Source organism: Phacochoerus africanus, chromosome 3 (assembly GCF_016906955.1).
Source record: "Phacochoerus africanus isolate WHEZ1 chromosome 3, ROS_Pafr_v1, whole genome shotgun sequence".
NCBI lineage: Eukaryota > Metazoa > Chordata > Mammalia > Artiodactyla > Suidae > Phacochoerus > Phacochoerus africanus.
Genome location: NC_062546.1, coordinates 95,615,112 through 95,639,936, shown reverse-complemented (window position 1 = coordinate 95,639,936; position 24,825 = coordinate 95,615,112). Strand labels below are relative to the sequence as shown.

The 24,825-nt window shown below is 42.2% G+C and overlaps 1 protein-coding gene across 2 annotated transcripts in view; it reads left to right on the top strand.

The window, feature by feature from the left end:
* EPB41L5 (erythrocyte membrane protein band 4.1 like 5) overlaps positions 1-24,464 on the top strand; it is a 136,110-nt gene extending 111,646 nt beyond the window's left edge. The window contains exons 20-25 of one of the 2 annotated variants that reach the window (XM_047772183.1): positions 754-818; positions 4,224-4,314; positions 6,532-6,606; positions 12,946-12,987; positions 13,333-13,460; positions 20,119-24,464. In XM_047772183.1, the coding sequence (XP_047628139.1) occupies positions 754-818; positions 4,224-4,314; positions 6,532-6,606; positions 12,946-12,987; positions 13,333-13,460; positions 20,119-20,185 (468 nt within the window). In that variant the 3' untranslated portion in view covers positions 20,186-24,464. Of the gene's footprint in view, positions 1-753; positions 819-4,223; positions 4,315-6,531; positions 6,607-12,945; positions 12,988-13,329; positions 13,461-20,118 lie in introns of both variants that reach the window. The other variant, XM_047772182.1, reaches the window with a different exon arrangement.
* The last annotated feature ends 361 nt before the right edge of the window (positions 24,465-24,825 follow it).

Genomic DNA, 24,825 nt, shown 5'->3' with positions numbered 1-24,825 from the left:
TGCTGCTCAGCACATAAAAAAGAATGAATTATTGATACATGCAACACCATGGGCGAACCTCAAAAGGCTTATGTTACTCTAAGGAGGTGAGCATATTATGATTATACAAAACTAGAAAGTACAGCTCATTGCTGGCTACATCTAAGGGGTTTCGATGGGATTGCAGTGGAAGCCTCAGGAGAACATTTTGAGGGTAGTGGAAGTGTTACAGATGTTTACTGTTGATTATACACCTGTGTATATTTTTCAAAATTCATAAAACCATACATTTTAAATGTGTACATTTTACTGTATGCAAATGATACCTCAGAAAAGTTGAGGGAAGAACTAACTGACCTCTGCAGAAATAATTTTTAGAATTCTCTTCTGAAATATTCTCTGTGTTCAGGGAAAAGTAGGAAGCTAGATATAGAGCTTAATAGCTGTTTCTTTTATCATGTAAATTTGAAACATTCTGGCATTAAATCTTTTTGGATTCTGTATATATGGGCCAATATACCATGGTGTCTTAAATATCTGAGAGCTGTCTAGTGAGGTATATGGACTTGTATACCAACATATTGCAATGGAAACTCGGACTATTAATTTAGGAGTGGGATGGCATGGCACAGGTTGCAGTACTGCTATTTCCATAGATAAGGAACTGAAGCATGATGATATTTCTGTTTTTACAGGAAACACATATAAATATGTATTTCTTATTACTTTAGCATCCTCAACAAAGATTTAATTTTTATGATTTTATTTTCTTAGGTTACAAGAGAAGATAGCTTATTAAGTCATAAGAATGCCAGTGTTCAGGATGCTGCCACAAACAGGTACAGCTCTGGGTAGACTGAATTATACTGATGTTCTTTTCCTTCTCAGTTCCCTCTTGAGGGTGCTTTTTTACCTCTTTCCCAGTCTGTGACCACACGGTTTCAGGATATCTGTTCAAAAGATACCTTGAGTTTCCTCTTCTATCTATTACATAGCTTGCTAGAACCTAACTTTAGATATTTGAAGGTACTTCTGATTAGTCTTTCTCCATTCTCTTTCTTCTTCAGCAGATTCAAACTGTAGAGCAAAAACAACCTAAGATATTTTTAATCTTTTAAGACATACATGAGGAATGTGTACAGTTTCTCTTAGATGTGGAAGGCGGTTAACTTTAGTGCCATCCTTGTCATCATGGTGGGATTGCTCTTATAAATTTTCTTACCATGGGCTCTTCCATGATGCAACAAATTTCTTTGCTATTCCCTTTAAGTTCCTTTTGCCTGTCTTTTGGTTATTATGTCATTTATTTGTCTTACTAGACCTCTGCCCCCACTCTGTCCAATTTGTGTTGTTCATCTCTGTATATCCAGTGTTCTGTGCTTAGCTGGTGCTAAAACATTGCTGGATGAATGAATGTGTTTCTTTTTCCGTTATTCAAAACTTATTCAGTGAAGAGTTTTCTGATAAACTGCAGTCAGTTCCAGGCACCATAATCAACATAGCATTTAAGCTTTGTATAAAGGACTTTGCAGTTCGTATTCAGCAAACATACGAATTGGTGATCAGGGTAAAACTGTAATTGCAACTTAACCTTTTAATTAATTGTAATAAATCAGTTTTCCCACGGTATTTTTTACTACGACTGTTGTTACTGGAGCCTTTTAGAGTAATATCATCAAAATTTTTTTTGCTAAGAGGAGAATAATGGGGAATGCCTAATTGTTTATTAGAAATGTCATTAAACTTTTGAAGCTAGAACATCCTAGAATACTCCAGCTTCCAAAATGGTATTTTGAATAATCTATTTTTATTATCAGGAATAATCTGTTTTTCCCAGGATTTGAAATGGAACCTTTAAAATATACTTATATGTTCTTATATAAACTTGGGTCTATTTTTGGATCTTCTCCTTTCCTGTTACTCTGTCTTTTTCCCCATGCCATACCACACTTTTTAAAAAAGTTCCTGTACCCCCTTTTTATTTATTATTTTTTTTAACTTTTTTTTTGTCTTTTGTCTTTTTTTGTTGTTGTTGTTGTTGTTGCTATTTCTTGGGCCGCTCCCGCGGCATATGGAGGTTCCCAGGCTAGGGGTCGAATCGGAGCTGTAGCCACTGGCCTACACCAGAGCCACAGCAACGCGGGATCCGAGCCGCGTCTGCAACCTACACCACAGCTCACGGCAACGCTGGATCGTTAACCCACTGAGCAAGGGCAGGGACCGAACCCGCAACCTCATGGTTCCTAGTCGGATTCGTTAACCACTGCGCCACGATGGGAACTCCAGTACCCCCTCTTTAAAAGGAAATATTGCAGGCATCAGAAAATTCTGGAGATTACTTAATACATTTCTGTGTACCACATATCGAGCTCTGTCACACCTTCATGTTTTGCATAGTAGATAAAAAAGAGATAAAAAAGATAAAAAGATCATTTATCTTTGTTCTTATTGGGTTGTAATTCTCTTAAATTTACCCTTCAAAAGTATGCAATTAATGCCTTTTTTTTCTTTTTTGGGAGGAGGGGGCATGCATGAGGCTTGTGAAAGTTTCCAGGCTGGGGATCAGACCCAGCCACTGCAGTGACAACATCAGATCCTTAATCCATTGCACCACAAGGAAACTCCTGCAATTTAATGCTTTTTATAGTAGGTTGACAAAGTTTTACCATCCTTACCGCTATCTCATTTCATAGTAGTGTCATCACTAGGTGTTTTATTCTTTTTCATGTGATTTTAAACAGGCTTGTTTTCTTGACCTCTCTTTCTGATAGTTCACTATTAGTGTATTGAAAAGCAGGACTCATCTTTTGTTGAAGGGTTGGAGGAATTCACTGTGAAATGTATTTCGCTCCTTTCAGTGCTTACTGCTTCTTAAATCAGCTCCTTTCGTCTGAGCTGTTTCTTTTTTCTGGAGAACAAAGTTGTTTTTTCTCTCTGGCAATGTTTAGGTTTTACTGCTTATTTTTGATATCCTGCATTTTCATTACTGTGTGTCTCAGGGGAATAGTTTATTTTTATTCTTATTGGTATTCAGGGTGGTCTTTCAGTCTGAAGACCTGTGTCTTTTTTTAGTTCTAGAAAATCATAAGCCCTTATCTTTTTTAATATCCAGTATCTGTTAGTCATTAGTTGAAATATCTCAGTTACCTCTCTGTTTCTCATAACTGTTCCTTCTTATTGTTCATCTTTTTGCCTCCATTTGCCTCAGTGTTATGGCTGCAGCAGTCCTAGCTTCTGTTTTTCTCATAAGTCCAGCTTTTCCACTCTAGGATTTGTCTCACATTTTTCTCAGTCTCCTTGTTGGATTGGGCAGGAACTTCTCCTATTGCTTGCACACTTTTCAGTGACACTGAGAAACTGGGGTTTCCTGCTGGGTGTGTTAGCTTGGTGGATGATGGTCTTTTGGCTTTTTGCCCTTCCTCCCTGGTGTGGAAGCCATTGGTACGCCTGCTCCTGTTCTTATTCTTATCTGGAGTTAGACATCCTTGTCTCACTGCTGACACCCTCTCACCTGGCGAGGCCCCTTGTAGTATGTGGGGCACCCAGGATGTTACTTCTGTCTGCAGTGGAGCTCTCCAGCCCAAGTCCTTAAGTGATTTCTCTGTGGTTTCCTGACTTGTTCTCCCATAGCTCAGATATTCTCTCTCTTTTCTGTCCCACTGAACTTCCCCTTCATGTATTTCGTAACAGCTTTTAGAAATCAGCCTATTTAATCTTTTTTGTGTATCTATCTGTCTTTTCTTACAGTTTTTGTGTGTATCTTTTCTTTTATATAATTTCTCTAGATTTTCTGCTCTTTGGAGGAGACTGTAACATTTGATCTGTCCATAGTTCTAATATCATCCTCTTCTGTGCATTTCATAGCTTTCAGGATTTCCTCAACACTTCTGAACTACCACTGACATTCTATATTGAAGTTTCATGAATTTATTCCTTTGTCAAAAGTAAATCTCTTCTGTCATTTCATTGAGATTTAGGAGGGCAGCAGTGGAGTCCACCATTTTGACCTTTCTGTGAATGAGTCTGACCTGGAGGTGAAAGCTGTTACATGGTGGGGTGGGGAGGGGTTTCACAGCGGCAAGTGAGGGCAGTGCTGGCAGCTCCCATGCTCCTCACAAATGCAATTTCTACTTCCCCTGCATGGATTTCTTATTCTTCTTTTCAAAGCCTTGTCTTTCTTTGAAAATGCTGCCTCTGTCTCCTGTATCACTCCTCATGACGTGACCTCCTCTTTTTCTTCTTAGTGCTGTGGTTAGTGAGAACAACACGCCCCTCCCTGAGGAGCCCCGTGCTGGGATGTGTACCACACCTGCAGAAGGTGGTTCTGCTCTAAAGGTAACACTTTTTTGCTTTTTAGGCCCACACCCACGGCACATGGAGTTTCCCAGGCTAGGGGTCGAATCGGAGCTGTAGCCGCCGGTCTACACCACAGCCACAGCAATGCCAGATCTGAGCCTTATCTGCAGCCTACACCATAGCTCAACGGCAACGCCAGATCCTTAACCCACTGAGCAAGGCCAGGGATCAAACCCGCAACCTCATGGTTCCTAGTTGGATTGGATTCGTTTCTACTATGCCACAACAGGAACTCCACACTTATATTTTAAGGTTTCTCCAGAGACTGTACTGGGTTGACTCCTAGGCAGGACCAAGGTAATTTCTGATTGACACTTGCCTCACTTCTAGGGAGAATCTTATTGTCAAATCCCTCACCAGAGGATCTGAGGGTTTCTTCTCCAGTTTTTGTGTTATTTGTTGGTATTTTTGTTTTTTAGGTGATCTCTGTATTTTTTTTTTAAATCAGTCAATTTAATCTTTTTGGATTAAATAGGATACTGGCTATGGATTAAATTGGATGCTGGCTCTGCTTCCCTAGTGACTGAAACAGTACATGGCACATAATAGGCACTAAATAAATATTGACTGATTAACTTTTTCTTTTAGGACTTAACCCGCAGCACATGGAGGTTCCCAGGCTAAGAGTCCAATCAGAGCTTTTGCTGCTGGCCTACGCTGGAGCCACATCTGCAACCTACACCACAGCCCACGGCAACGCCGGATCCTTAACCCACTGAGCAAGGCCAGGGATCGAACCCACAACCTCATGGTTCCTAGTCCGATTCGTTTCCGCCATACCACGACGGGAACTCCCTAAAATTAGCTTTCTAAAGTTGATCATGTTGTAATACAACCGGCTTATCTCAAATCTTGCTTTTCCTATATCTACTTGCCACACACCCTTACCAGTTCAGAAATCATAGAAAACCAGTTCATTGGCCAGTGAGTGTCTTCATCTACAAGTTAAACACAAATTTATTTTTGTAAATGAACATTTGCCATTTTGTTCTTTTATTGCATAAACACATTTATTATAGATGCTTACCAAATACTTCATAATAAGAAAAAATTAGGAATCATTTTGTATCCCCATTACCCAAAGACAGTATACAGTTAATATTTAGATGTGTAATTATTCAGACTTTTGAGTTAAAAAAAACTCCACCCAAAATACCTTCAATCTAGAGATTCCTGTCTGCTAATTAAAATTCTAAAGAGATATATTGACATCTTCGACTGATCATTGAAAATTGTTAGGTGGAAACAGATGTTTTTGAAATAGAGGTGGATATTTAGCTCAGAGATTTATTGTGTATTGTACTAGACAACATGCTAGGCTTTTAAAATTCAAAAATGAATGAAACATGGCCATTCTTTCAAACTGCTTATGGTACAGTTGGAGAGAAAATTTTAATATGTTATGGTAGAGATATGCACAAGCTGTTTGGGGAGGTCACCATGTTTGGAGGTAGGAGGGGGTAGAATGGGAGGAGGGAGAGGTGAGAAGAGAGAGGACAATTTTTTTGCATGTGATTAGAATTAGGTCAACATTGAACAGGGGACATACCATGGCGTGACGACAGACAGATGGGAAATAGGAATGTATAAATGAATGGCCTTTTTGTTATGTACTACACCCTAGATACTTATTTCTCTTATTTCCAGATTGGAATTTTATCTTTCATCTTTTTAAAATTCTTCTCATCTCCCCCAAAACACACCCTCCAGTACAGAACTCTGTTTCTATAAGATGTTTCAAATACTAATTAAACAAAAAGTATTAGTTAACATTTATAGAGGGAAGTTTATATTATTCTCTTTGGTAGACAGTGAAGCCCCCATATGTATGGATAAAGAAGCATGTGGGATTCAGGCTTCTTTACTCACTGCCTCATGGGCTGAACCTTTTACTTTTCTCATCTATTTTAAGAGCTGAGAGCCAGATATTTCTAACCCTACTAGGTTTTGTCTCACCAAAAGGAATAGTTATGTGAAAATTCCCATAACACTTTAGCTTTTTAAAGTTCTGATTGTAGGCTAGGTTCCCCTCTAAAAAAAGGGGAAGTCACTAATAACCATTATTCCTGAGGTCTCTTTTTGTTCAAAGGTTAGCATCAACCTGGCCTAGGTCCAAATTATACATTGCGAGGATATGGAAAAAATTATGTGATGATTAATGGGTCATTTAACATCTGTACATTGTGTCTTCCATAGGATGCTACAGATGAATTGGATGCCTTGCTTCTATCTCTAACTGAGAATCTAATTGACCACAAGGTCACCCCTCAGGTAAATATACTTTGGAACAGTAAGATGGGAAAAATATTTCTGCTAGAGTCCAAGTTTTGCCTTTTCAACAGTAAAACTTTTCATTTCATAAGAGTTTATATCTCAGGAACCACTTAGCATTGCCTTTCTGTAGTAAAGTTATGCCAGCTTGAATCTGCATGTAACCCTATGTTACCGTAAGCCAGCTTATAATTCAACACCATACTAAAGAGCAGGAGAGGAATATGTGGGGATAAACCAGCTCTAGAGAGTTCATACAGTAGACACTTTTAATTTTTTTAAAAAAACATTAACAACGTAATTCTGTTGTGATGCAGTGGGTTAAGGATTTAGCATTGTTTTGCAACAGCTGGGGTCACTCCTGTGGCACAGGTTCGATCCCTGGTCCAGGAACTTCCACGTGCCACAGGCGTGACAAAGAAAAAAATTAACAAAAAGGTGGAAACATAAGAATGGTTGGCATTAAACATAGTGGTTATTATTTGCATTTGGGAGATTCTTTGTCAAGTATTGTGAACATAATACAAATAGGAAACTGTTCTTTCCCTCCAGAGACATATATGCCAGTTGAGGTGGAAGGTATACAGATAATTCATTTACTTCCTTGGGAGTAATAGGACAAGAACTGCTATAGGAACTCCAAGGCTTGGAAGTACAGATGGCACTTTCCCTGATGCTAGATGTTTGCTTAGATCATCAGTTCTCAAACTTGGGTATGAATCACATGGAGAGTGTATTAAAACACAGGTTGCTGGGCTCCCCTCTCACAGTTTCTGATTTGGTACAGGTGGGGTCAGGCCTGAGAAGCTGCATTTCCAGCACATTCCAGGTCGTACCAGTGTGAGGTGGGAACCACCAGTTTAAGTCAAGAAACAAAGAGACTTTACAAAAGGATAAGAATCAATCACAAGTTTAGAAAAGTGAGCTAGCAGAAAATCAAAGGGATGTTGGCAGTCTTGAGCCATAATAATCCATTAACTAGACAAAAGAGGTACTTGTGAGATTAATGCAGGGTGGCCTGAAGCCCAGAGGAGTCCTTGAGGCTTAACTCAGAATGCTTGTCGCCTGTTTGCTTTTTCTCAGGAACTAGGTGTGTGATACAGTGATGAAAATCAACTTGATTAAAGACCTTTTTTTTTTTTTTATCATTGATACAGTTTTCCTTTGCCACAAGTTTAGAATGTTTTCCTTGTTTTAAGTAAAAATTTAGAAATATTATACATTTTGGATTCCGCACATGAGCTATTTTATTATGCTTACTGATTTTTCAGTTATTAGAACTGTAATACTCTTCTAATAACTTTAGCTTTTTAATTGATTTTGATTTGTGATAAAGCCAGTCTGGCATCATTATGCAGATGTTTTGCTATTTTTGCTGGTTAAATTTTTTTCCATGGCCCCACTCATGACATAGGATGTTTCCCAGGCATATGTGAATCTGAGCCACAACTGCGACCTGCACCGGATCCAGGGATCCAGATCCTTTAACCCACTGTGCGGGACTGGTATCAAACCCACACCTCCCTAGCAGCCCAACCTGCTGCAGTCAGTTTCTTAAACCACTGCACCGCAGTGGGAACCCCTTTTTTATGGCTGGGCCCACAGCATACAGAAGTTCCCAGGTCAGGGATCAAACCTATGCCACAGCAATGACAATGCCAAATTCTTAACCCCCTAGGCCACTGGGGAACTCATGCTTATTAATGCGTTCAGATGTTTTTTAGAATAACATATCTCACCCCTGCTGAAAACCTTTGAATTTATATTTGTAATTGCATTAGTAATTCCATAAGTTGAGGAAAGAACTGATATATTTATGATAATTTGTCTTCTTAGCCAAGAGTACAATGTTTTTCTCATCCAAGACTTTCTGTTTATCCTAAAATTTGTGTAGTTACAGTTTCCCCAATATATGCTCACATTTTCCTATTTGTTATTTCCAGATCCTTCCTTTTTTTTTTTTTGCTGTTGAGATTTTTTTTCCCCATTATATTTAAAGCTGGCTGTAAGGGAGTTCCCTTCGTGGCTCAGCAGTTAATGAATCTGACTAGGCTCCATGAGGATACGGGTTCAATCCCTGGCCTCACTCAGTGGATTAAGGATCCGGCATTGCCATGAGCTGTGGAATAGGTCGCAGATGCAGCTTGGATTCCGAGTTGCTATGGCTGTGGTGTAGGCCAGCAGCTGTAGTTCTAGTTCAACCCCTAGCCTGGGAGCCTCCATATACCACAGGTGTGGCCCTAAAAAGCAAAAAAAAAAAACCTGGCTTTAAGAAGGCTATTGTTTTTCTTTTTCCATCAAAAAAATCTTTATAAGAGTAAAGCTGTACAGAAGTTCTAGATATGAAAATAAAGTATCTTATTAGAGAAAGTGTTTTATTATCATACTTTTGTGTTTATCTAGGTTTACAGTTACCATCCTCAAGAAGAAATGTCCAAGTTATAATTATAAAATCCCATCTTCCCATAGAGGAACAAAAGCAGAGCCTAAAAGTTAGAGCAGGAATATCCATTACTAAGACTAGGAAGAAAGTTCTAGAAAGCATAAAGAGTCCTGTCACTTTGGGAATTGTAAATATGTAAAATAAAATAAACTTGTGACAGTAAGATATCTCTCAGACCAATAGGGTAGTATCCAGTTTTTAAAATGTCAGATGCCCAAATTAAATTAATTACACCTCTCAGTCCATGGCTGATTATTATCTCTTTGGGTCTGTGGAAGTGTTCTCTTTTGTTTTGTTTTGTTTCCGTTTTCCCCTGAGACACCCATTCACCTGTATTTGATATGTGTCCTTCCAGGCCACCTCTTGTATGTCTATTCAGATAAACACCCTCATTCGTGTCCCTCTCAAGGAGCTGTGGGAGAGTTTGGGGTACATGCTCACAAGGAGGGTTGTAGGGCTGGTGCTGATGAGAATACCTGGTTCCACTGGGTATTGCTCAGTGCTCCCAGCAAGGCCTCCTTCCCTCGCATTCTTCCTTAAGCTGTGCTTTATGTCTTTCTAATATGGTACATCTTTATGCATTTCTCTCATTGCTTCAATTCGCATGAATTAAATGTTACCTGTCCTCCATTATTTTCATGCTGATTTAGGTTCCCTCTTTGAGCCAGTTGCCTATTCATGTCTTCTGCCCATTTTTCTTTTGGGTGTCCTATCTTTTTTTTTTCTTGCTGATTTCAGGAGTTTCCTGAAAAGCCTTGTCAGTCTTAGATATTAAAAGTACTTTCTCCTAATCTGTATATAAACACATCTGAGTAATTTTCATCACAGTATCGTCAAGGTGGGTGGCTGGGAGATTGAGACAGCCAGGGTGTGTTGCCAGGAGATGAGAGGGAGACAGATTCACACCCTTCATTGGGCAGGAAACTTATTCTGACAGCACATAATCTCCTTGTACCTCTTTATGGTTTGGGGTTTAAAAAAATCCTTCCTCATCTGCCACCCCATCCCTTGAGGTCACAGAGTGTTCTTTTTGTTTTCTTCTATTTTATTTCACTTTTCACATTTAGATTTTAACCTATTTAAAAAGTTTGAGAGTTTGGGGGTGTTTGTTATGGCTTTGATATGACCCAACTTTGTATCTATCCATATAAAGAGCCAGTTTCCCCAATATTATCTACTAAATAATCCGTCTTCCCAGTTGGTTTATTAGTCTTTCTGTTCTCATCCATTGGGCCTTCTTTTCTGTTCTTGTACCATTGTGTTTAATTAGTCTGGCTTTGTGATCTGTTTTAATATATAGTATATCCTTACTTACACATTTTAGCATCATTATGTCATATTTCCCCCCCAAATTCTGCTATCACGTTAATGAAGTTTATATTAAATGTATTATTTTAGAAGTAACTGGCATTTTTGTAATATCTTTTTCTTGAACATGATATATATCTCTATTTTCTTATCATTATTAGAGGCTCTGTTCTCTGTTAAGTCTTCTTTATTCTTTGTTAGGTTGAGTCCTAAATACTTTATAGTTTGTTGATTTTGTGAATGGTATTTAATTTTATTTATTTATTTACTTGCTTTTTTTAGGGCTGCACCTACAGCATATGGAAGTTCCCAGGCTAGGGGTTGGATAGGAACTGCAGCTGCTGGCCTACGACACAGCCACAGGAACACCAGATCTGAGCCACATCTGTGACCTACACCACAGCTCACGGCAATGCCAGATCCTTAACCCTCTGAGTGAGGCCAGGGATCAAACCCACAACCCCATGGTTCCTAGTCATATTCATTTCCGCTGTACCACAACAGGAACTCCCACCCCTTTTTTGTTGTTGTTTGGTTGGTTTTGGTTTTTTTGACCATACCCATGGCATGTGGAAGTTCTTGGGCCAAGGATCAAACCCACACCACAGCAGTGCATGCAGTTGTTACAGTTACAACACTTAACCCTCAACCTCCTGTGCACTACAGTTACAACACTTAACCCTCAGCCTGCTGTGCCACAGGGGAACTCCTCTTTGCCCTTATTCTTTTTATTTATTTCCCTTTTGATTGATTAAAAATTGGCACCTTGCTTTAAGTTTGAATTGCCTTATGTATAATTGTGTGTCATTCTATTCTCAGCCTTTTCGTATCTGTTGGTTCTAAGTGGACCTTTCACGAACGTTTTGCTGGGTCTTGTTTTTTAAATCTTATCTCAGAGTCTCAATTCCTCTGATTGAGTTTAAATCTATTTATCTATTGTAATTATGGTTATTAGAGAACTTGTTTCTGCCACACCAATTTTTTTTATTTTACCGTATTTCTTTTTCTCCATCTTTTATTTCTTGTGGTAAAAGAAATCTTAATATTGGTGGGAAAGTCATATTTTATATTTTTATTCTTTTGGTGGTTACCTAAGACCTGAATTTGTATTAATTTTTTCTAATCCTCATCTGTCACCAGTGCAAGGACTAGTCTAAGTTTTCATAAAATAGGAAGAGTTGATTATAATTCTACATAGAAGTAAGATCTAGAAAATTAAACATTAATAAGAATGTAGGAGTTCCCATTGTGGCGCAGTGGTTAATGAATCCGACTAGGAACCATGAGGTTGCCGGTTCGGTCCCTGCCCTTGCTCAGTGGGTTAACAATCCGGCATTGCCGTGAGCTGTGGTGTAGGTCGCAAATGTGGCTCGGATCCCACGTTGCTGTGGCTCTGGTGTAGGCTGGTGGCTACGGCTCCCATTAGACCCCTAGCCTGGGTAATCTCCATATGCCGCGGGAGCAGCCCAAGAAATAGCAGTAAGACAAAAAAAAAAAAAAAAAAGAATGTAACAAAGGCCCTTTGAGTTAGGAGCAGTATGGGTGTTTTTATTGTTACTTTCTTCATGCACAGTTAGAAAATGAACTGTATGTAGGCAGGTTTTTTTCTGTATAATTTCTTTTTTGCTGTTCATTTGAATTAGTCATAATCCATTGTTCAGGGTGCTGCGCAATGATTATTTGTAGTGAACTGAAGTACTGAAATTTGTAATGATTATTTGTAATGAATTTCAATAGGTGGTTTTTTGTTTTTGTTTTTGCTTTGTTTTGTTTTTTGGTTTTTAGGGCCGCACCTGCAGCTTATGGAAGTTCCAGGCCAGTGGTCAAATCTCAGCTACAGCTGCTGGCCTATACCACAGCCACAGCCACAGCCACACCAGATCCTTAACCCACTGAGCAAGGCCAAGGATCAAACCTGCATCCTCATGGATACTAGTCATGTTTGTTACCCACTGAGCCACAGTGGGAACTCCAAGGATTATTTGTAATGAGCTGAAATTTCAGAAAATAAATGTTAAATTCGATGCTAAGAATAAGGGGAAATTCTAGTGAACAACCTCAAAGCAGTATTAGCATTCTTAGAGTAGTAAGTTTTTAGATTAAAGAGAACATTTCTTTCATGGTGATGTGTGGCATCTGAGCTGTAGAAAAGGACCTGGCATTCAGAAGTCCTTGTCAGCTTGGAGTTCTCATTGTGGCACAGTGGAAACAAACTTGACTAGTATCCATGAGGATGCGGGTTTGATCCCTGGCCTCGCTCAGTGGGTTAAGGATCCAGCGTTGCCATGAACTGTAGTGTAGGTCACAGACGCAGCTCAGATTCCATGCTCTTGTGGCTGTGGCGTAGGCCGGCAGCAGTAGTTCCCCCTCAACCCCTAGCCTGGGAACTTCCATATGCTGTAGGTGCAGCCCTAAAAAGCAAAACCAAAAAACCAAAATAAAATAAAAGTCCTTGTCAGCTCAAGGCCCCTCCCAGGAACTGCTCCCCCACCCAGTGCATTTCATAATAGAGGAAAGCATCATGCCTATAATTATGAACATGAGCCAGTCTTCCCTAAAAATAAACACATATATACAATTTATTTCAGGTATCTTCAGCACCAACGATCACACCCCGTTGGATTGTGCCAGTAAGTTCATGATATTTGCAATTTTTCTTTCCATTGCCCCTTCAGAGTGAGGCCTGAAGGAATACCTGGCCTCTACTTTTTCCTTGAAAACTCTTATAATTGAACTTGCTGGCTTCAAATGAATGATGTAACTTTTCTGTTCATAAATGATTCAAGGTGCTAACAAGACAAAAATAAAAATCGGATGTGAAGGATGGTTAAAAAAAAAAAAAATCCAAAGCAAAACAACCCTGATCACGAAAATCATCCTTATTCTCATAATGGAGGAAGTGACTGGGAGCCGATGAGCTGGCTGCTGGGCAGGTGCTGTCATCTCTGCTCAGATGTGTTGTGTCTCCCCAGCAGAGCACTGTCCTTCCTAATGGGCTTTCAGGAACTGGACTGTCCTCAGCAGGCAAGGAGGGACATGGTCCTAGAGAGGTCCCCTCGCTCATCTCTCCCCCAGCTCCGTTCTTGGTGGATGCCGTGACCAGGTAAGCAAGTTGTTTCTCAGTAGCAGTTCTGAGGCATTTGTTAGAAGGAAAAAAATGATAAAATTAGTTATACTTAAAGTAATAAGGTCAATTCTTCTTCCACTGAACCTAATTAAAACTGTTTGCTATTTAGGGTAGCGTTTTTTTCTTTTTTCTTGTCAGAAGCAATTTTCTACAAAATTATGAAGTAGGTCTTATTTTTTAATGAAATATTCATTAGATAAAGATGTTAATGGTTAATTTTGAAAATTTTATATTTGGTTTAAAATTGAGTTACGTCTTTTCCCATCATGCTTTACTATTATGTTGTCCATCATGCTGGGAGGAGAGGCACAGGTAAGGGTGAGGGAGGGCATTCCTGAGGTGAAGGCTCTGAGAGAACTTTCACAAAGACCTGCTGCAGGCTCATTTTAACACACAGCTCGCCACAGACAGAAACAAGACTTAAAGGAGCTTTGGTTCAGCAAGTAGTTCTTTAGCTTTTCATCATTAGGAGCAAAACTGTGCAAAGATTTATAATTGCCTTCATTTCTCAACTCAGACAAATTTTTCCTGGGTATGTCTGCTGTTTCTCTTACCCTCCTGGTGTTGAGAATGTGGGTCTGTTGAAGTTGATGCTTTAGAGAGGACAAAAGTCCTAATTATATGTAAAGGAAAAGTTATTAGAAATCATAATTAGAGAGAAATCCATAGCTTCATTTTAAGATTGTTCTCTCATCTCCATAGTCATTAAGACATTTATTCACTCAGCAAACACCCATTGGATGTCTGTTCTGTAGCAGACATTGATTGTATCTGGCACAGAAGACAGCAGGGAACCAGAGAGACATGATCCCTGCCCTGGGGAGCCCACAAAGCATCAGCTGGCACTTTGTACAAATGCACTAGGCTATTTTCCTCAACATTTGAATGACTAGTAATTCCCACTGTAAAAATAGAGATTATGTGCAGAGGACCAGGTGGTAGTTCTTTGTAATTGAGTTTACACAATAAAACATGAGTTCTTAAGGACTTCCAAGTTAGAGATGGCATCAGAGCTTGTCTCCATTCCGTCCCAAAGCAAAGTTGTCATAAAATAATTACATCAAAAATGACAAGTAGTACACATGAAACTAATGTAATATTATATGTCAGTATCTCAATAAAGAAAACATGACAGGAGTTCCCGTCGTGGCGCAGTGGTTAACGAATCTGACTAGGAACCATGAGGTTGCAGGTTCGGTCCCTGCCCTTGCTCAGTGGGTTAACGATCCGGCGTTGCCGTGAGCTGTGGTGTAGGTTGCAGACGAGGCTCGGATCCCGCGTTGCTGTGGCTCTGGCATAGGCCAGTGGCTACAGCTCCAATTAGACCCCTAGCCTGGGAACCTCCATATGCCGCGGGATCGGCCCAAGAAATAGCTAAAAAAAAAAAAAAAGAAAACATGACAAGTAAATTAGTGAAACAGTCAAGTCCAGAAGCAAACCCACACAAATGCAGTTATCCGATTATGAAAAACAATGTTATGGTGCTGAAGGGAAAGAATGGCCTTTCAGTAAATCAGCCCAACAAGTTAAATATCTTTGTGGGGAAAAAATTAATCTTGACCCAACCTCATACTGCACACAAAAATCCATCCTAGGTGGATTGCAGATCTAAATATGAAATGTCCAGAATAAAGCTTTTAGAAGAAAATATAAATGAACATCCTTGTGGCCTTGCAAGATTTTTTAAACAGGTCACAAAAAGCTTTAATGATACAGGAAAAAAATGGATAACTTGGATTGTATCAAAATCTCCTATTCATAAAAAGATATAACTTCAAGCATTCAGAAAGGGAAGCCAGAGTGGGGAAGAACAGTTGCCCTCTGAGTGTGTCTCCATCTCTCACAAAGAACTCATGTTCAGAATATACAAAGAGCTCTAGTAAATCAATAAGAAAAAGACTTTCAATAGAAAAACAGGCAAAAGCTTGAATAGGCAGTTCACAGGAGGCTATCCAGATGACCAGTAAACATACAGGATGGTACTTCTTGACAAGTTATCAGGAAATACAAAGTCAAACCACTGTGTGATCCTACTGCATGCCGCTAGAACAGCTAACGTCAGTAAAGGTACAGGGTGATTGAAACTCTGAAATAGCCACATTGGACATAGATTTGGTGGTGTCTACCAAAGGGTGAAAATACTCAGTGACTCAGTGATTCTTATGTGCATACCCAGGAGAAATATAGATGTATTTCCACCAAAAGACAGGTATAAGAATGTTTATAGCAGCTGCATTCATCATAGTCCAAGCTGAAAACTTTTATAGAGTGCATCAGCAGTCAACTGGATAAATACTAGACTAGAGTGGTAGAAATTAATGGACTCTAGCTGCAGTACAGCAATACAGATGAATTGCATAAAAATAATTATATTAGTTATTTATTGCTGTGTAACAAATTGCCACAAATTTAGCAGCTTAAATCAGCACAGGCGGAGTTCCCAGGTGGCTCAGTGTGTTAAGGCTCCAATGTTGTCACTGCTTGAGTCACTGCTGTGGTGCAGCTTTGATACCTGGCCTAGAAACTTAGCATGCCTTGGGTGCAGCCAAAAACAATTTTATTTATTTATTTGTTTATTTTGTCTTTTTAGGGCCACTCCCATGGCATATGGAGGTTCCCAGGCTAGGGGTCTAATTGGAGCTGTAGCCATCGGCCTACACCTCAGCCACAGCGACACAGGATCTGAGCCATGTCTGTGACCTACACCACAGCTCATGGCAACACCAGATCCTTAACTCACTGAGCGAGGTCAGGGATTGAACCTGCATCCTCACGGATGCTAGTCAGATTCATTTTTGCTAAGCCACGACAGGAACTCCAAAAAAAATGTATTTTAAAGGCATAAAACACCAAAGGCAAAGGACCGGAGAGGAGACCACAGCAATGGAGAGAATTGAACAAATTTTGGAAGCAGCTAAATGATAGGTGTGTGGTAACTAACTTGGCAGAGAGGAGAAAACTGAAATCTAAGCCTGAAAGGGGAAGGGGGTGGGAAGTAGGAAAGTGTAAAGCCCACTCACACAGCAGAATGCTAGGAAGGCTCAGGAGCTGGAGGGATCACATGTTTGTGAAGATGGGGCACTTGGAGCTGAGATATGAGGCTTGTTGAAAGTGTTCATACCCATTTGGACACTCCCTCCCCACCTAGCCAGCGCTGGCCTCATTCTGCAGGTTTCCCTCCAGAGGAACTGGGCAGGAGAGGCCCTGGACCTGGGAGTCTGTTGAGAGAAACTGAGCACGGGGAGGTTAACTCAGTGTCTGCAAACCGGGGGGGTGAGGCTTCCAGCCTTCGTTCTTCTTCCAGCTTCCAGAATGCTGCTGGCCAAGGGTAAATGTCTCAGGGGAGAATTAAGACGGTTGTGCTCTAGAAAAACTGACTCACCTAGAGAGAAAAGGTCCAGAGACACTGACGTTTGTGGATCCCTTGATTAAATTGCCAGGAAATCTACCTAATAACTCGATTTGGAAGCCTGTTAGTTAGCGGATTTTGCCCATCTGTCCACAGCTTCCAAACAGCCTTCCAGTGCTTCATTCTTAAATATGAACAGCCTGAGAGTTCCCTTTGTGCCGAAACAGATATGAATCCATGTAGAATCCGTGAGGATGTGGGTTCGATCCCTGGCCTTGCTTAGTGGGCTGGGGATCCGGTGTTGCTGTGAGCTGTAGTGGTGTAGGTCACAGATGAGGCTTGGATCTGGCATTGCTGAGGCTGTGGCGTAGGCCGGCAGCTATAGCTCTGATTTGACCCCTACCCTGGGAACCTCCATGTGCTTCAGGTACGACCCTAAAAGGCAAAAAAAAAAAAAAAAAAAAAAGATCCGGCAGCTTCCCTCAGATTATTTTGTTTGAGGCAAGACCAAAGCAGGTAAATTTGGAAAAGAAACAAGGAGGAGGAGTTCCCGTCGTGGCGCAGTGGTTAACGAATCCGACTAGGAACCATGAGGTTGCGGGTTCGGTCCCTGCCCTTGCTCAGTGGGTTAACGATCCGGCGTTGCCGTGAGCTGTGGTGTAGGTTGCAGACGCGGCTCGGATCCCGCGTTGCTGTGGCTCTGGCGTAGGCTGGTGGCTACAGCTCCGATTCGACCCCTAGCCTGGGAACCTCCATATGCCGCGGGAGCAGCCCAAGAAATACCAACAACAACAACAACAACAAAAAAGACAAAAAAAAAAAGAAACAAGGAAATAAAATAATGTGAGGATCAGAAACTTGGCAAATGAAAGTGTGAGAGAGAAGACACCATATCGATACAACAAAAACAGGAAATTTAAAAAGAAAAGGAAGAGAAAATAAGAAACTAGTCTCAGAAATTATTAACCATGTTAAGAGTAAAGTCCAGAGAATGCCTGGAAGGTAAGATTGGAGGAATCTCTCCAAAAGTAGACCAAAGAGATGAAAATGGGAGAGAAAACAGAATTGGAGGATTGGTCTAGGAAGTCCAATATGTGAATCATTGGAGATCCAGAAAAAGAGGAAATAAAAGTGAAGGAAATGTCAAAGAAAGGAATCAAGATTTCCCAGAACAGAAGTACTTGAGTTTCTAGATTAAGGTAGCCACTGAGTACAGAGGGAAAATAGATAATACCAAGGAACATGATGAAATTTCAAAATACCAAACCTAAGGGAGGATATTTGTCTTCAGAGGGGGAAAGAGTATGCACGAAGGAAGGATGGGTGATCAGAATGATGGAAGGCTTTACTGAAGGCTGGAAGATAGTAGAACCTATAGAGTTCAGGAGGAAAGTCATTTTTCTTTTTCTTTTCTTTTTTTTTTTTTTTGCTTTTTTTAGGTCTGCACCTGTGGCATATGGAAGTTCCCGGGCTGTGGGTCAAATCAGAGGTGCAGCTCCAGGCCTACACCACAGTCACAGTAACACCAGATCCGAGCTGCATCTGTAACCTACACCACAGCTCATGGCAATGCCGGATCCTTATCCCACTGATCGAGCCCAGGAATCAAACCCCATCCTCATGGATCCTAGTTGGGTTCGTTAACCACTGAGCCACAAAGGGAACTCCAGGAAAGTCATTTTTCACTGCATGTTCTATACCCAGACTACCAATGAAGTGTGAGATTAGAATGAAGATATTTTTAAACAGAGGGCTTCTCTAAAGTACATACTTCTAAGGCAGGCTTCCTTGGGAAGCTACTTACTGGGGAAGGAGTTCCATCCAAACAAGGTGGTTATCCAAGAAAGAAAACAGGGGACCCAGGAAATAGGTGCAGAACCTACCAGAGGAGAGCACAGTTCCAAGCAGGTTTAGAAAGGATCCCGCACATATTTGAAGAGGAGGGTATAGAATTTGAGGAAGGGTACCGCCAAGGAGAAACCACAAACACATGGCCCAAACCCCAGTTTAATTCTCACATGATGTGTCTGAACATTCCTACTGGGAACAGAGCCATGGTTACGTTTATGAGGTTGAGGATAAATTAGAAACTAAGCCTAGGAAACTGAGCAAGCAGTTACAACAAAAAAGGAGGCAATTACTCAGTCCAGGGGAAAGAAATTGTACAAAAAAGAAATACGCTTATTTTCAGTTGTAAAATATTTTCATATTTATGTGACTACAGCAAACACCGAATATTAACATAATCAGAATCGTTCATAAAACAGTTAAAAAGACGGGAAGGAGGGATTGTGGGGCTGGTCATGTGGAGTGTCAGCTTCGTAGTTAGTATCAGGAAGTCATTGTGGAAACACATCCCTTAGAACAGGTAGAACTCAGCTAGTAGAGCACCTGGAGAGGGTTAGATGCAGGTTACTGGGCCTCCTTTGGGTCGTTGTTTTGTTTTGTTTCTGATATTTTATTTTATTGGGGTGTAGTTGATTTACAGTGTTGTCTTGGTGTCATTTTTACAGCAGAGTGGGTCAGTTATACTATATACATATCCATTCTTTCCACATTGACTCTGCATCACTGAGAATTTGCATGTGTAACAAGTCTCAGGGACCACACTTTGAGAACCAAAGATCCAGAGCAGTGAAGGGATACCAAGAAGAAGCAGTTGGAAGTGTTGGTCTCTGTGGTAGAGGTGGAGAAGGGGGTGCCAGCAACTGCTGTTTCATGTCTGTGTCGTGATAGTGCTTCTGATGTTCAGCTCTGGCCTCTGCACTTTGATATTGTTTTCCATCTCTATGAAACCAGGGGTTGCATCCCTGAACCTCTGCCCATGGGGCCCTTAGGCCGAGCTGTGTATTTCTGTTTCCCCCCTGGCTCTGACAGAGCAGGTGCAGTGGTCCAGGGACTCAGACAACAACCATGAGGCCCAAGCCCAGCCCCGCCCTACCCCGCCCTGCCCCTGGGTGTTTGTCTAGCACAGCAGTTTCCTTGGTTCCTGGGGGTAACCCCAGCTCAGTGAGACACCAGTCTGTCTGGTGGATTTTAGGCAAGGAGGTAGGGGAATCTAGATTCCATTTCAAGATGACGTAAGCTTGTTATCTAGACAGTGACCCCCCTGGGGACTACCTTGTTGCTAAATTCAGTGTCACTACATTTTCACTTAGGTCATAATTCTTTTAACTCTCAACATGCTCCCTGTGACACGTGTGGAGAAATGCCTGCTGTTCCCCCCGTCCCCCAAATGGTTTTCTTTTGAAAAAGAGTTGATGACCCATTCTTCCCTCCTTTCAGCTCTGCTCCGTCTTTGGCTGAAGAAGCCACCTTGAAGCAGAAGTGCTTGCTGACCACTGAGCTCTGAGCGGTGGCCACCTCCTGGCCTGTGACCGAGGGCCGGGCCCTCCAGCTGTCCGTCCCAGAGTCCACTTCTACTGGAGCTGGATCTGCTTGTGGGTAAAAAGCTCACCTAGGTTTGACTTCACCTTCATGAACAAAACAGCTACATTTCCGTCCAGCTGGAAGGGTTTCATTACACTACACATTTGCCCAAGAGAGGGTATATGATCTTCCACTTCCTATAATTTTATCCAAGCTGTAAATTCCTGAAACCTGGGAATTGCTTTCCCTGCGGTTTCCTCCAAGCCCCTGGCTCCCCCTAGTGGTGGTGACTGCTCACAACACCCCCATAGGCAGCCGTCGCCGGCGTAGGCTCTCGCGGGCGCGCGCACGCTCGTTCGCTCGCTCGCGCTCTCGCTCTCGCTCTCGTCAGGGTGAGGGTCTTTGATCCGAATGTCTGTTAGGGAAATTGTACCTTGCTGTGCATTGCCTGGAAATCAGGAATTTAGGTAGATTAATTATTACTAAAGACGTTTTTACAGTACAGACCGCTTTCAGATGTCTCCCATACTTTTGACTTTTTGCTGGATGGCTATCTTAATACTCCACGTTTACATCAACGTAAGATAAACCTTGAGAAGAGCTACAGAGAACTCAGTTGCACAGTCTTTTCACTCTAGAAGGGGCTGGTGTTTCAAGAGACCCTGGGGCGTTTACCTCCAGGCACGCATACTTGCTCCTGCTGCTGGGGACAAGCCACGGTAGACTCAGGGACTGAAGGGGCAGCACAGTAGCTCTTGGGTACCTACGGGGACGTGGGCGCCTTTTCCTTTTCATGTAAGCTGAGTAAATTTAGGGTTGTAAAGTGAAGGATAAACAGTACCGGGATAGAAATAGGGAATGGGGGGTGGCAGGGGACGGTGGTTGATGGCTGAAACTAAATGCATCCTATGGAAAGAATGCACATCTCACTCCACATTAGGGATTTTCTATTGGTTAAAGAGTTCTCTAGAATTTCCTCATCATTTTTGGTCTCTACAAAAAATTCTGAAAAAGTATTATATGCTCATTATACAAACTAGAGAAAAGAATAAAAATAACTACCTTCAATTCCAGTGCCCAGAAAAATACTCTTTTAGCTTTAAAAGTTTAGAATGCATCAAGTAAACCTTAGCCGTTGCGAGGAATGAGGGTGATCTGGAAAGTGTTGGTAAAGTTGCCGTTAATCCCTGTTGTCAAGGGTTGCTGTTAAAGTATACTTCCTGGAATTTGGTTTTAGTTTCCTGCCCTGTGGTGTATATATGTAATAGAGCATTTAATGTATGCTGTTCACCATAAAAGAATTCCCAGTTCCAGGATCTTTAAAACTACATGGTTTGGACTCTCCTGGGTTCGTTCCTTGTAGCATAATCACGAGGGTCTGTCTAGAAAGCTCAGGAACTTTCACCTTGTGCTGTTTCCCAGGGAGCTGTTGAGATTGGAAACCACTCCTGCACAAAACAGTTTTGCTCAAGGAAAGAAAGTTGGCCCTTCTTGTTGGCTGCCTCCCCTTAGCTTGCGAAGCTTGTGAATTTCATTGGGGGAGCTCTTGCCAATTCTTAATTGTGAAACAGATTTTCTCGCTGCTATAGTGACATCTAGAACAAGGGACATCACATTTTCAGTCCTGACGGCCCTGGAGGTAAAGGGCTAAGGTTGTACTTCCGGTCACAGAGCAGCTTTCTAGATTTTGGAACTAAATTGTTGAAATATCCTGTAACCTTTATGTCTTCAAGCACCTGTAATCTTGCCAGTGAGAATATTGATAGGGACCTCTAAACATTCCTTTGAATCTCAAGTTAAAGGACACTTTGCCTCGCATCCTGACAGGAACTGGTAAATATGGACATTAATGCTTTACTGAATTAGCCCTACGCAGCAGATACATGTCAGTCTAAATGTCATTTCATACCTGCTGCAGGTGCCGTTCCTGGGTGGCTATGATGCTCCCCTGTTCTGCTCATTTTGAATGGGGTGAGGGCAGGGCTGAGGTCTGAGCAGGTCAGGTAGAGGAGTCGCAGAGAGAGCAGCAGGCGAAGGATGCTGACAGAGACTGGGGCTTGAGATGACTGGACCAGAGGAGGTGGATACACTGAAGTGGGGTGCGGGTGGGGGGAGGTCCAGCTGTGGCAGTCTTGCGGGCAGGTGGCCCTTGGGGCACGGTACCTGATGACAGAGAAGCTTAACATCTGCCTGTACATCTGAGCCACCGATAAACCCAGTACAACTCTGACCCTCAGATGGCTGTTCACAGCAGCAGTGGGCTGGACAGGAGTTTTCTGTGTCAGATGTGGTTCCCATGCCACGCTGCAGTACAGCTGGAAGGAGCACTGGCCGTGTCAGGCCAGCAAGCAAGCACAGGTATGAGTGGAGAGCGCAGGTTCGAGTTGGGCGCTCACTCCAGAGTGCAGGTGGTTAGTGTCCCTGCAGTGGGAGGCCACACGGAGGCGCCTTAGCGCTGAGATAACAGATCCAGTTTAGTAGAAATAATAGAAGGCCGCTTGAGTCACAGGCTCCACTCTGTGTCGCTCTCTTCCCAGTCTCTCCAGAGACAGATTTTACTCTGGAAACAGACCAGGAAGAACCACGGTAGAGCTGGTGACTGTGAGCAGGTTTTAGGCGGCTGCTTAGAACGGGACTGTGGCTTGTGTCTATTTGCTGTTGCCCCTGGTCTAGGGTGTGTGGGGCGCTCCAAGCAAGCGGGAGAGCTGAAGCCCAGGTCAGCTCGCTGCGCGTCCGGGGCCTGGTCAGGAAGGGAGAGCTGGCATGGAAGTTGGCAAGAAGGTTGGCAGATTTCAGGTTTCTCTGCTAGACTCTTGAGAACTTGAGAAATAATAGTGGAGTAATAAAGGAGATCCTGCTTCTCAGGGTCTCACTTTCGTGTTCACAGGAAGGGCTCACTGTTCTTGCATCCCTTCCCTGGGGGATATACCCTGCTGAACAGAGGAGTGATTCAATTCCTTTGATCGGGATGAATGTGGTGTTACCTGAGCTGCTTTCCTAAAACACTGATGTTGTTTTAAGAAAAGATCTTATTTTGATGTGGGATCTCAGGTCCCAGATCAGGAATTGAAGGCAGGCAGCAGTGGTGAAAGCTCGAGTCCTAACCACAGACCACCAGGAACTGCCCGTTATTAGCAATATTTCTTGTCATCTGCCAAGTTTGTGTCTTACCTTCACCCACCGGAGCAGTCACAGCTGTTCCATGGACAGTAAAGGATGCAGTCCCTGGGTCATCCTGCATCTTGGCCACCTGTTCCTCATGCGTCTCAGCTCCGGCTGACACTTCCTCTGTCTCTGCTTAGCTGAGCCGGGAGGGAAAGCTCCGGTGTCGCTGCAGAAACCTCCTTAGAGCAGAACTCTCTGGTGGTCACCTATGTAGAGGAAGAGCTCGTGTGCTTTTCTGTAAGTCAGGCTCTTAGAAGCCAAGTTCTCATCACTTTTAGGGCAGGGTCGGCAGGCGTTCTCTATAAAGAGCAGAGGTGGCAGGTCCCGCTGCTGCAGAGGGCAACGGCTGTGTAGATATGGTGTGTATGGTCCAGGGGGCTCCCTGGGAGCCAGGCGGGCGATCACTGTCTGTCACTGGAGCAGGTGGGCAACCTCACTCACACTTGGACAAGCCGTGGTCAAGAGTCTCCCCGATCTGAGGGGCTTCAAGGTCTCAATAGTTTCTGATTACTCTTGCCCTCAGCCTTAGCAACTGGAATCTAATGTATAATATACATTTTTATATTATTTGGGATTTTTTTTCCTCTCATAAGTTTAAACACTACTCTTCTTCAAGAAAGTTGGAAGCTTTTCCTACCTTTTAGCCTCCAGGATGAGGAAATTTGTTTGGATTATAGAAATTTGCCCTGAGCCTAACTCTGCTGAGTTAACTTGGTAGAGCTGTGATTGCTTCTGGTTCTGAGAAGTGGGATCACGAGCCACTGGATCGCCTTGATGGAGACAGTAATTCTGGCACTGTCCAGGATTTCTCTTCATCAGAGGTGTCTTGAGACCCCTTGCTCTCGTTATCTCATGTCTGGGTATGATAGACAGTGATGAGGACCTCACTAACTATTTTGTGTTTACTTTTTCTATGTGTAAAGCTTTGCCGTAGTTTTTAAAGTGTAATTTATTTTTATATCAAATGTACTATTCATGCAGCATGTTCCACGGTTTTATATGACTTGTACTAGAAGCACTGCACTGAACTGTGATCGTTCTGCACTGTAATGATGACCGTAGACGTGACCACCAATAAAGCTTTTGTGAAACACTTAGGTTTTTATGAGCTGGTCCAGTTTCTTGGAAGTGTCACACCCACATGCCAGCCCCTTCTCTCCTCGACAGAGCTGTTATTTTGAGAGCTGTTGCTGCTACGCAAACACGAGGGGAAGCAGTGGGCAGAAGCAGAACCACAGTCAGCTGTGTTCTTTTCAGTGTCGATGTTTAAAAGCCCCTTGGAGTTCCTGTCATGGCTCAGTGGTTAACGAACCCGACTAGTATCCATGAGGACATGGGTTCAATCCCTGGCCTCACGCAGTGGGTTGAGGATCTGGCACTGCCATGAGCTGTGGTGTAGGTCGCAGATGCTGCTCAGATCCGGTGTTGCTGTGGCTGTGGCGTAGGCTGGCAGATGCA